Source organism: Dioscorea cayenensis, chromosome 12 (assembly GCF_009730915.1).
Source record: "Dioscorea cayenensis subsp. rotundata cultivar TDr96_F1 chromosome 12, TDr96_F1_v2_PseudoChromosome.rev07_lg8_w22 25.fasta, whole genome shotgun sequence".
Lineage (NCBI taxonomy): Eukaryota > Viridiplantae > Streptophyta > Magnoliopsida > Dioscoreales > Dioscoreaceae > Dioscorea > Dioscorea cayenensis.
This window is the reverse complement of record NC_052482.1, coordinates 6,046,586-6,058,539: the sequence shown is the minus strand read 5'-3', so window position 1 is coordinate 6,058,539 and position 11,954 is coordinate 6,046,586. Positions and strand designations below refer to the sequence as shown.

General features: G+C 33.4%; 1 protein-coding gene across 1 annotated transcript; it reads right to left on the bottom strand.

Annotated features, from left to right (window-relative positions):
• Positions 1–552: 552 nt before the first annotated feature.
• LOC120273131 lies at positions 553–1,794 on the bottom strand. Its single transcript, XM_039279776.1, has 6 exons — positions 1,699–1,794; positions 1,390–1,590; positions 1,216–1,308; positions 1,054–1,155; positions 677–965; positions 553–578 (listed from the first exon to the last, which is right to left on the bottom strand). Exons 1-6 carry the CDS (start codon positions 1,792–1,794, stop codon positions 553–555), a joined length of 807 nt encoding a protein of 268 aa, XP_039135710.1.
• Positions 1,795–11,954: the final 10,160 nt, after the last annotated feature.

Below are 11,954 nucleotides of genomic sequence, written 5' to 3'. Positions count from 1 at the left end.
GTTGACAGTACATGGCGGCGTTTTGATTTAAATAGCGCCGCGAAAATTGTCTCAAATTTGAATTTTCTTTGTAGTTCGCGGCGTTTTTGGGATTAAACGCCGCGAACAATTATAGTAAATTGGTTTCATTTACCCTGCAATGCACATTTTTTTGGGCATTTTTTTCATTGATGCCTTCTATAAACCTGGAATAACAATTGGCATTATACCACACACACGCACATATATATAGACATTTATATATATATATATATATACTTGTTTACATACACAAACAACTAAACATATGCAATAATCGATGATTCCTAATAATTAATCCACATGAATTCGAATAAGAAGTCACATGGCTTTCCAATCATATATAATATTACAAAGTAAATTTCAAAAACACCAAAACAACTAATGTTTAGGTTTGAGATTGTTGTCCCAAATGAAGGCATAACATAGCAAATATATAATGTCTAAAGATCTCCCATGCATCAGCAACACCACTAATTACTGATCTCCAGAAGATTGTTCTCACAATTACAATAAAATTATTAGAAGATGGACCTAGGCATAAACATAATAATCTTTGCCTGCGCATGTGAAGATGAGCCAGTATTGTTAATTCCAGGTATAGTAACTCCAGGATATTGATTTTGTAAAAACGTTAGTAGAGCATTGTATTGAGTACATTGGCATTCATGTTCAGCTCGTTCTTGTGCACGCTCTCTTTTCATTTGTTCCATTTCTTGTTCCATTTGTTGAATTTGCTCCACAAATTCACTTGATTGAGTGTTTGAGTTAGTAGAATTTCGGTTTCTTGGAACTCCATAATAGCTTTTGGGTGTTGGACCTAACCCAAGCCCTCTTACTCGGCCACATCGTTCTTTTCCAATAACTTGTGTCAAAATCTCAATTTCAACCATTTGCATATCTTCATCTATTGTTTGACATCCAGCCAATTTCTCATTTGCCTTCTCCTATATCAAGATACAATTTATAAAAGAAATTAAATACTTTAAAACAAATTGTAAAGTGATTAAAGAACAATAAAAACATAGGTATTACCATAATTTGTTCGGTCTCCATATTCATGTGAGAGCCATCCTTCTTAGTATGGGTTGCTCGAAAAAGTTCAAGGCGTCCTACTTTTCTTCCACTGCTAGTCTCCTACTAATTAAACACAAATTAGTTTGAATCAAAAACATAAAAAAGTTTATAGTTTCTTACCATTTCTTTTTCCTTTCTTGCGAAACTCTTTGATCCAGAAGTATGCGTATATTTTTGTTGCTTTCTACTAGCAATCCCAAGTTTTTTTGAATCCTACACAACGACATGCATATTAAATTAGAAATAACTAAGATATGATACTCTCAATGAAATAAGGAAAATGTTTATTCCAACCTCTCCTTTCCTTGAATACCAAAAATCAATCAATTGCTCCCATTGCCATCGAATAGTACCACTTGGATGTTTATCCTTGTTTGCCTGTAGTCCTTGTTCTCGTCTGAAATGTTTTGTTTTTAGATCATGCTTGTAATCTCTCCATTTCTTCCCCAAAGATTTGAGCACATACTCTCTTGAAATTTCAAGAGAAAATTGTAACTATATGAGAAAGTTTATATAACCAGTTTGGATTAGTAATACAACTTACTATCGACACTTCAATATTTATTAGGATAAAATTTGAACATTGCAGTTAAGTGAGAGTACCTCAATAAATTTCAACAATTCATCCTTCAATGTTTTTGGCACTTTATGCCAGCTCTCATATTGGAGTCCAATCTGTTGTCCGGATCGAGCAAGCATACCTAGAAATCCAGCCAATAATTGTGCTTCAGATCCAATTGGTTGTCCTAATTGATTGGCACTCACTAAAACCCTTTCTTGAGGAGGTAATGTTCATAACTCTTTTAGAGTAGTTCGACCCCTTTTCCGTTGTTGTCCTTGAGTATCAACTACAATAATATATATGGACATGCACATTAACAGCAGCCACAAAATTATAACCATTGATAAACAGTTAAAACAATTAGCTATCAAGCAAACAAAGAAATAAATTGTAATACTTACTTTCAATTGGATATAATAAATGTTTTTCTAAGGGATTGTGACATATACCATGAACAAATGGGTACGAATAATGCAAGACTAGAATGAAAATAAGGGAGGAAAAAAGATCTCATATCTTTGACCAAATATATTATTATATGAAGTTTTGATGCCACATCTGGTTTATTTTATAATTCAATAGATAAGCAAGGACAAACTAAGGGCATCCATTAGATTTAGAAGGAAAATGGGGAATCATCATCTCAAATTTTTGTTTATTTTAGAGCCCCTAAATGAAACAATTTTCTGTTTATATGTTATTTATTAAAATTGTAAAGTAATTTAAAGAAGGAATGACATGGCATAGATTACTGCTGTTAGATTTAGGTTTTTGTTGAAGCTAAGTCTGACAAAAGATAATTTTTTTTCCCTTAACTTTTCAAGGTAAAATTACGATTACAGACTCATCACCAAAATGTAGAAGCTGTACTTTCTCTATACAAGGACCTCGTGTTCAAGGTATGCATTTATATTGATTCACAGACTTCGTATTACTATTGGAATGGAATGCCAAATTAGAAAAAAACAAAATGTATTTTTGCCGCAATGCATGAGTGTATATAAATACTATAGTTTGAAAATTAATTGTAGATTCCACTGAAACCTTGAATTTGTTTTTATATTTTGTTAATTTTTTTTAACTGTAAATTGTTGCCAATCTTGATTTTCCAATTTTACCATTTTCGCAAACCATGGCCTAATTTTCATTATAACAAATCTAATGCTATGATTATTCAGAGGAACATTTAATCATTATCTTCTCTCTGCCCAGGTTGATGGGAATGCTCAAAAGGACAAAGTATTCACCGAAATAGACAATGCATTGTCTGCATTATTCAAGAGAAAATTGGAAACAAATTCAGCATCCACCGCTGCTGGTCTAACTTATTAGATATATCAGTAAATCGACAAATAACGCACCCATAATCCCTGTACTTTTCTCATTTTACAATCATGGGCATACAAATGTTTAGCTTAGTTTGTCAGACCTTGTATAATTAAAGCTTATGCACCATAGAAGACTTTGCAAAGTTTTACTTTTAGGCCAGAAAGTAAGATGTATCCTGAAGTAAGATCTCCTGTATCTCTGGGATAATAAGCAACCTTTCTGCCAGTAACTTGAGCATAGTGATAGTTATGATGTTCCGAGCACTAATGTCAAGAAAATATTTAGCCGAAAGTCAAATCTCAAGTCTTCGTAACTTGCTTCGGGTTAAACTTCCATTCTCATATTCAAATTCATTCCATGATCTTCACCGGGAGTTAACATTAACATGCATGCTAAATTTCTGAAACAATAAGTTATAGTTTCTCTGTCCAAGTTCTCAACTGCCATTGTTCTAGAACAACATGCATGCTAAAGGCTTTGTTCAGTGTGCTGTATTAATTTTAACTTCTTTTCGCATTCTCTCGCTAAATTCTGGTGTTCTGCTTTGAAAAGCAATTTGTTCTTTAGACCACAAGTTGAACTGAGTAAACATGACCAATATTGACAATGGTCTGTCTAAAATTGCAGGTCACTAGAAAGCTTGTATATATGGATGGCTCTAAACAGCAATGTGAAGAGATACACGTTCAGAAGGTGACTTCCATTCCCGATGACATAGGTAAGGTGCGCAGTCTACTAATTCACCTCATGTTGTTTCATAAAACAGGCTTCAGTGAAATTCAACCAAAGCACAAAAGGCTGTTGGAAGAAATCAAATTATTTTCGCTAGAGACATCCAGACAGTGAATATATATGCTACAATATACTAAATTTTCAGCTGAACTTCATAAACAAATCAAACGCACAATCCAAGTAAGTTCACCAAGCTTTTCATTTGTGACTTGCTTTACATGATTTTCTATTTTTTTTATTTCATTATATTTTCTTAGAATACATAATTACATGCATGCAGGATGGATTAGATATTTTGAGATAAGTTTTAATATTTGATGAGATTTTTAAATCTTATCCCTGATTTTTTTTCCATTGGGATTATCAGATAACATTCCTTTGTTTTATATATTTATTTCTTTGAAAATTATAATCTCATACTTTTGCCTTGTCTTTTATACTTCAATTTTAACTACATTGCTAGATCAAATTCATGGCCAGAAACACTAAATTTCTTCAAAACAATAAACTAAAAAAAGAAGAGAAAAACAAGATCTTTGAAAGAAACATGAATGAATTATATTATGAGAAACAAAGAATTAAACAAAAGAAATGAATCAAAGAAAGAAAGAAAATCACCTGGAGCTAGCAAACTCATAAAGCACAAGCTAATATGATATGTGCTGGAAGTAGCACATAAATGATGACCATGTCTCACATAAATATGAAAATCTATCCACACTTCACTGTCTGAATTACTCTTGATTCACATATTAACTAATGCACAAGCTATTGTCAAGCAAAAGAAAAGGATGGGAAGGCAAAATATAGTTACATGTATTTAAATCAACGCCTTCATTGATTGGGTGAACATTATCTAATCTTGTACATGTGTTGTTGGTTGCAACTTCATCATTAATGTTTGAATCATCTGAGGATGATGGAATCGAGCTATGTGGAGTAAGATCAGGTAGTGGAGCGGACCTAGACGAAGCAACATGGACTGTCGCATTATTATTGCAAGTGCTGGCTGTTGTAGCACCGCCAGTATGACATCCACTGTCATTGTTCGCAGCGGGTGCAGATTGGACCATTTTGATACCCTTCAACTTTAATCTCCGCATTTTTTTTCCCTTGAATGCAAATTATAAAAATAAGTGTGCATAACAACAACAAGAAAGCAAAATTTTTTATTGTTTCAGGAAGTGAGACATAGTTTAAGTTGGCCCAAAATGACAATGATGATGTTCATTGACTAATTTTAATTACAATATATTAATAATCATTAGCACAAACACTTCAAATTTTGACAATGAACATCTCAAAACCAACAAAATTTTGACGAAAGCTTCTGAACAACACTTCAAATAAAATACATTAACTATAAAACACAGAAATGTGCCAGCATAATGCTTATGCTGTGATCTTCACAAATCAAGACTAATTATGAAAAGAACATATTAAAGGACCCCTCATGTTTAAATTATTTATATGTTATTTGGCATGATATTTGTGATGTTTAAAATGGCAAGGATGATGTTCTGTATTAAAAAACGCTAAACTTTTACAATTTAGCTACATGTTAGGAAAAAAAATACAATATGACAAGAGTAGTTCTAACATGAGTATTCCAAAAAAACAATGACAGAATGCTAACCTTCTAATTAACGTATGCTTCCAAGTTGCAGAACGACACTGAAAGTAGAGAAGCAATTGTATACTGCACTGGAAACACAGATGCATCTCAGAAAATAGGAGAAGAAAATTAAGCATCATTGCACGTAGAAATAAAAATTAGATGACGCACATTTAAAGATGAGCAATTCCACACTTGAGTTCTGATAAATCTTGCTCAATGTCCCTCAATATCTGTTAAAATTAACATCCAACACAAAACAAAATGAAGTAAATAAGATGCTACAACTTATTTGAAACAATACAAACATAATAGTGACAACGATCAATTTCAAACAATACAAACATAACATTAACAAAGACTCAAAGTAAGCAACCCAAAATTATAAATTACAAATCGAATATACTATCAATAGAAGACTTACAGAATTACTAACTGTCAACAATCATAAATGTCATCATCAACATCTTGACGGGCCCAATGAGAGGCATCACTTGCACTAAAAAGACTATAACCGAGTGGATGGAAAAACATTCGGTTGTAGGTACAATATTTGTACTTTCATCACCCATGTCATACACTCTCCCTCGGTTGATTGCTTATCACAACCAACCAACCTCGCTTCTTTTGGGATCTTCGTAATAAAAAAACTTGCTTTTACTTGTGATGAAATCACATATGGCTCATCTAGAATGTGTTCTCCAGTGTGAATTGTGCGAGAAAAAATTACCATTGTGAACCAGTATTTATCTTTCTTGATTCCCTTGCTACTATTCACATCAGCCTAATCACATCGAAATAGCATAACTTTGAACTTGTTGAAATAATCCAACTCAATTATATCATTCAATATCCCATAATAGTCAACATTTCCTTTTAATGGATTAACATCCTGTGCACTAGCATAGCTCATTGTTGAAGAAGTAACAAGAACTCCATAATTTTGTATTTTCCTACATCTTTCATGAGATTTTGTATGAAATCAAAATCCGTTAATGATAAGTCCATTATATATTATTATAATCCTGTTTGGACCTTGTGCAAGAAATTTAACTTCTTCAACCACATCATTTACATGAGAAACTTGTTCAAATTATATGTATCTCATTAAATATATGTATGTGAATGTATATATATATATATATATATACATACATATTAATGGAAAATTGATTTGGTTAAAATGTTTTCCCATGACTTACAGTTTCTCCCAACCATTCATGGAAAGTTTCGGTAAATTTCCTATCAACATCTCGAGCATTTGAACGTCGAGCACGCATTTGATCTCTCAATATATTTTTTTATACTCACTGTAAGCAATGATAATACATGTCAACAACTTTATGTCTCACCAAATAAGAAATCTAAAATGATTTGGCTTACATTTTTGGAATGGTTGAATAAGTTCATGGTGTAATAGCACATAACAATGTGCTTGTGCCCATGATTTATGATCCAACTCCACCACTTTAATTTTACCAATTGGTTCTCCACCACTTTTGAATAAATAACAGTTTGCAATTAACTCATCATGCACTTGTCATAGGTTTCTCCCAGGTTTATCAAATACAGTTTCAATATCAACCAAATATCTAGAACAAAAAGTTACACATTCTATTGCCAAATATCCTTCTACAATAGATCCCTTCCAGAAATCTCTTATTTTGAACATAATTTTTTAACTTGAAAGCAAAAACATATAATAAAGTAGTTGAAATTATTAACCCCACAAATTTTTAGTTGATTAGTTATCATAAAAAAATTATACATGAGGAAACTATTACCGCTCGACTGGATACATCAATTGATAATAAAAAAGGACCACCAAGCTTGGCCTCCAATGGGAAGATGTATAAACCAAGTGCACCATTATAGTTAAGAATGAAGGTGGGAAAATCTTTTCTAGGTGACATAAAGCTATTGCTACTCGATGTTGGAGCTTGTCAGGTCTTCCACCTTAAGCACTTTACCACAAAGGATTTTGAATATATTTTGAAAGTTCGAAATGGCGAGACACATTCTTTGACATGGATGAGCGCAAAGTAATTGGAAGAAAATCATGTAGTAATATATGATAGTCATGAGATTTTAAAGATTGTAGTTTTCATTCTTTCTCATTCACAGTTTTGGAAATATTTGAAGAGTATGCATCTAGAACTTTTATATTTCTCAGTACATGAAAAAAAGATCTTTTTCTACTTTTGACATGGAAAAGGATGCCAGTGGTAGTCTTATATTTCCATTGGAGAGATATTCAGGATGATGCTCTCACTGAATGCCCAATTACACAAAATCTAGTTTGCTTTTTAAATTGTCTTTTTGATTTTCCCATCCACATTAAGAATTGTTCCAACAATATTTTTCACAAATACTTTTTTTCTCAATGTGCATGATGTCAAGGTTGTGGCGCAAAAGGTTATGCTCCCAATAAGGTAAATCAAAGAAAATGGCTAACTTCTTCCATAATATTGCCTCATGTGTTTCGTCTTCCTCTACCGCATCCCGATCATTGTCCAAATCAACATTGGACACTTGATGTCTCCTTTTCTTTGATCTAGAAGAAGATTTGGATTTCTTCAACTTATCTTTCATCCCCTTTCCATATGTAAATTGCACATCTTTTTAACATTAACAAAAATATCTGTTCCGAAATAGACGAAGGAGCTCCACGCATCTCAACTCGTGCCACCAAACATGTGATTGTCGTGATCGGTACGGATGATCATGTTCTAACCACCGTCGATGTGCCATGAAACAAAACTTTTTCCCATTAGATAACCATCTTGAAGAAGTTTGTGCCGCACAACAAGGACATGCATATTTTTCCTTTGGTGCTCCAACTCGCTAAATTTGTATAAGCAGGGAAAAATCGTTTAATAGTCCATAATAAAATGGCTCTCAACTGAAAATTCCTTCTCACTGATGCATCAAATGTCTCAACACCGACCCACAATTCCTTTCAACTCTTTAATAAGAGGTTGCAAGTAGATGTCGATATCATTTCCGGGACCTTTATTGCCCTGGAATAATCATTGATAAGATGAAAGAAGGTTGCTTCATCCCAATCCATGGCGGCAAAATTATAGGGAATCAAGACTCATCGGCCAAGTATTATAAGATGTACTTAAAATCTTGAATGGGTTAAACCCATTTGAAGAAAGCCCAAGCCTAACATTTTGGGGTTCAGCAGCAAAATCTGGATATCTTGCATCAAATGATTTCCATGCTTCAGCATCGGTAGGGTGTCTCAAATGGCCATCATTTGTTCGACCAGTAGCATGCCAAACCATATCAACTAAAGTCTTAGAAGACATGGAAATCCTCTGCAGTCGTGGTATTAAAGGAAAATACCATAAAACATTTGTAGGTCTCTTGTGAACGATATCACCATCATCATCAGCCAGAGATTGTTTGGGATCATTCGACACCCAAAGAGAATGGCCCACACATATGAAAAGATTGTTCATGTTCATTATCCTCCCAATATAGCATGCAATCATTAGGGCAACTATGAATTTTTTCATACCCAAGACCCAAATCCTTGATAACTTTCTTAGACTCATAACTACTTGTAGGAATGGTAGCCGAGGGAAAGAATTCTTTAAGAAATTCAATCAATAGACCTAGCCTTTTTCCTGTCATCCCAAACATGCATTTCAGATGAAAAAGCCGAATGCAAAAGTATAATCTAGAATGTTTTGATACCCTCATAAAGGTTTTTCATTCATTTTCGTGAGTAACTTATAAAAACTTTGCAGCTTCCTCCGAAGGTTGTTCATCATCTACCACCCTAGAAGTTCCAAAAACTCATCTTTGTAAAATGAAAAAAATGTCTAAACAAATTTTAAAAATAATTTATTCTCTTATCAAAAGTAAAGAATATTAAAAAAATAAAACCTTGGGACTAGTTTGCTCATCCAAATTTGTTTGATCGACTTGATGCATGTTAAAAGCATCCCTTAACAAATCTTCCATGCCATCTCTCCCTAACTTGAGAAGTTACATTATGAGAATCTAAAATTGAAGCATTTTCGAAAAGTGGTTGTTGTATTAGAAGTGTTTGATGGAACATGTTCTCCATGGAAAAAAACCAACAAGTATATCCTTGTAGAAATTCCATCACATATTAAATGTTCAAGCACTACTTCACTGGGTTCACCAATGAACATTCACGCACTTTACGCAAGGGCACACAATCATACCATCTTCACTTGAGTTATCAAATGCAAACTTGAGAAATTCTTCCACTCCATTCTCATATTCTTGGCTCAACCTTGACTTATACATCCAACTCTTATTCATTTCTGCTTAATATATAAAAATTAATAATTGGATACTACAAATTATATTTCATGAGAAGCAAAGATTAAATATTGATTTTTTATATAAGAAATCCCTTCCATGCTTTAAATTATATAGGTATTGTATGTCCCATACAGTACATATATAACGTAAAGCTAATTTTAATTTAAAACTATTAAAAGATATAAGGACTAAACTTAATTAAAACTATATAGTTGCTGTTAATAACTATCATTAAAAAAAAAAATTATAACATTATCACCAAAGAAAGTAAGTTCATAGTGGGCCATTACTGCTGAACTAGGAAAAGAATAATTGAAGGAAAAAAAAAACAGAACATTTGAAGAAAAAAAAAGACTTATCTGCTCAATAGACAAATTTTAAAGGAAATAGTCATTGATAGCATTCATAGCTGACTGAATCTTATTCCATCACAGAAATTCCAATGCTTTCGAAAGTTAGTGCAGTGCTCCTTCTCAACTTTTTAAAAAAATGAAAAGCATGAATCTACATCAAGGAATTTTATAGGGTGAGAATGTCAAACAATCAGAACCCATATCCTCACTATTCATTCAAGATTATATTCCTGAAACTAGACAAGCATTTATTCTATGGGACAACCTTGCCCATATTCCTGGCAGAAATAAAATCTATGAGGATTATATAGAAAATTTTGGGAGAATTTTCTCAACCAGAACTGGGTATAAATATCAGTAACAACATTGAAGAAGATGTACTACAACTGAGAAAGAAAGAAACTCTTACAGTGTTCATCGATGAGCCTGGCATGAAAAGGCAGAGAGTGGAGTTCAGCCAGGAGAGTCGCTTCTTCTAGCGACCATGACTGGCTGATGTGTGCTCTCTGTCTTCTCATGTAAGGCTTTCACATGAATTAAAAAATGCATGAAGCTGGCAATCAAATAGTAGATGCATCATTCACAAGACAAAGGGTATTTGAAATCAAAACTTTCTCATCCTTATATTTATCATTCATGTCTAATGAGATTTTAGCTGCTTCAATGAAGCAAGTTTTTTTTTCCATACAAAGACAGTTTGAGCATGAATCAAGTGCACAAACTTTTTTATGTGTTCTTACCAGATGCATGGAGGATTAAACATGATGTTTACAAATCAAAACAACAACACATATTATAAATAAATATATCAGCACATATTATAAAGAAGTGTGGTAGAAAACATGGCTGCTCATCTTAGATCAGCATGAGGAACAACAGTGGATTTCTTAAGAAATAAAGCATCAATGTGAAAACAGAAACAAGCAAGAAGATGGAAATACAAACAAGAATTTGAACCCATCAGTTAGATCTTGGATTTTAACAAATTGCATCAAGTTTTTAGCCTTTGCCTACAACTAGCATGACTTCCTCCAAACTAATAATGTCCCTCAACAATCTCAATCATAATTCAATCACACATTGTCACATACCACATTAAACAAATCCTTCACCAAACTGAAAATGCAGATGGAAATACACATGTGATTAGACTAAAATGGTGCAAATATGCATTTGAGAATGTGAGACATAATAATCTGATGACCTAGAAATTCACTGAGACATTTCAACAAGCATCAGATCTCCCAAAATAATTATACATAATGCACATCAAAACCAAATAAATTAACTTACTTATTCTTTGAGAAAGCCTTCTCAAGATCCTCCTTATCCTAAGATCACCCTAGAAAAATCACACCAAAAAGCTCATCAAACAGCAAACACAAAACCATCCAACAAAAATTGAATACCCAGGTAGAAAACCAGTAACCTCACCAGTTAGAAATTTGAGATTATTAAAGAGATCGCCCCCGATCTACATCCTCCACATGAAAACCATCTGTGAGGAGCTGCACACGGGTAAAAAACAAGATTTAGAAAGGGATTAGCACGAATTAGTGAATGATAAACGCTACATTTTCAAGAATGAGAGAAATACACCAATGAAGCCGATCTAAATTAATGCTCCGCCACAGTGAAGCTTGACGAGGTCTCTATGCCATAGTGAAGATCAACGATCTAAAACCAGGAGTACTCTGCCGATTTTTGGGTCTTGGCTGCGCAGGCCTAAAGAGAAAGACAGGGAGAGGTAGAGGGAGAGGGAGAGGGCCGGGAGAGATAGAGAGAGCGAGAGAGAGAGACAGGTGGAGTCATATATATGTACTTAATTAAATAAAATTCCCGGCGTTTCATATTAAACGCCACGACTTAAAATATTTTATTTTTAATTACTGAGAAAACTAAACATTCTCGGCGTTTTAATACCTAAAATGCCGGTCCAATGAAACAACTTACCGGCGTTTTA

Excerpts from the sequence above, each read along its gene's own strand:
- LOC120273131 (XM_039279776.1), bottom strand. The coding sequence starts at position 1,794 with ATGCTTGCTCGATCCGGACAACAGATTGGACTCCAATATGAGAGCTGG. Across the intron at positions 966-1,053 it reads TGGAGACCGAACAAATTATG|GAGAAGGCAAATGAGAAATT; the intron begins GTAATACCTATG and ends ATCTTGATATAG. Across the intron at positions 579-676 it reads AGCTGAACATGAATGCCAAT|GCAAAGATTATTATGTTTAT; the intron begins GTACTCAATACA and ends TCACATGCGCAG.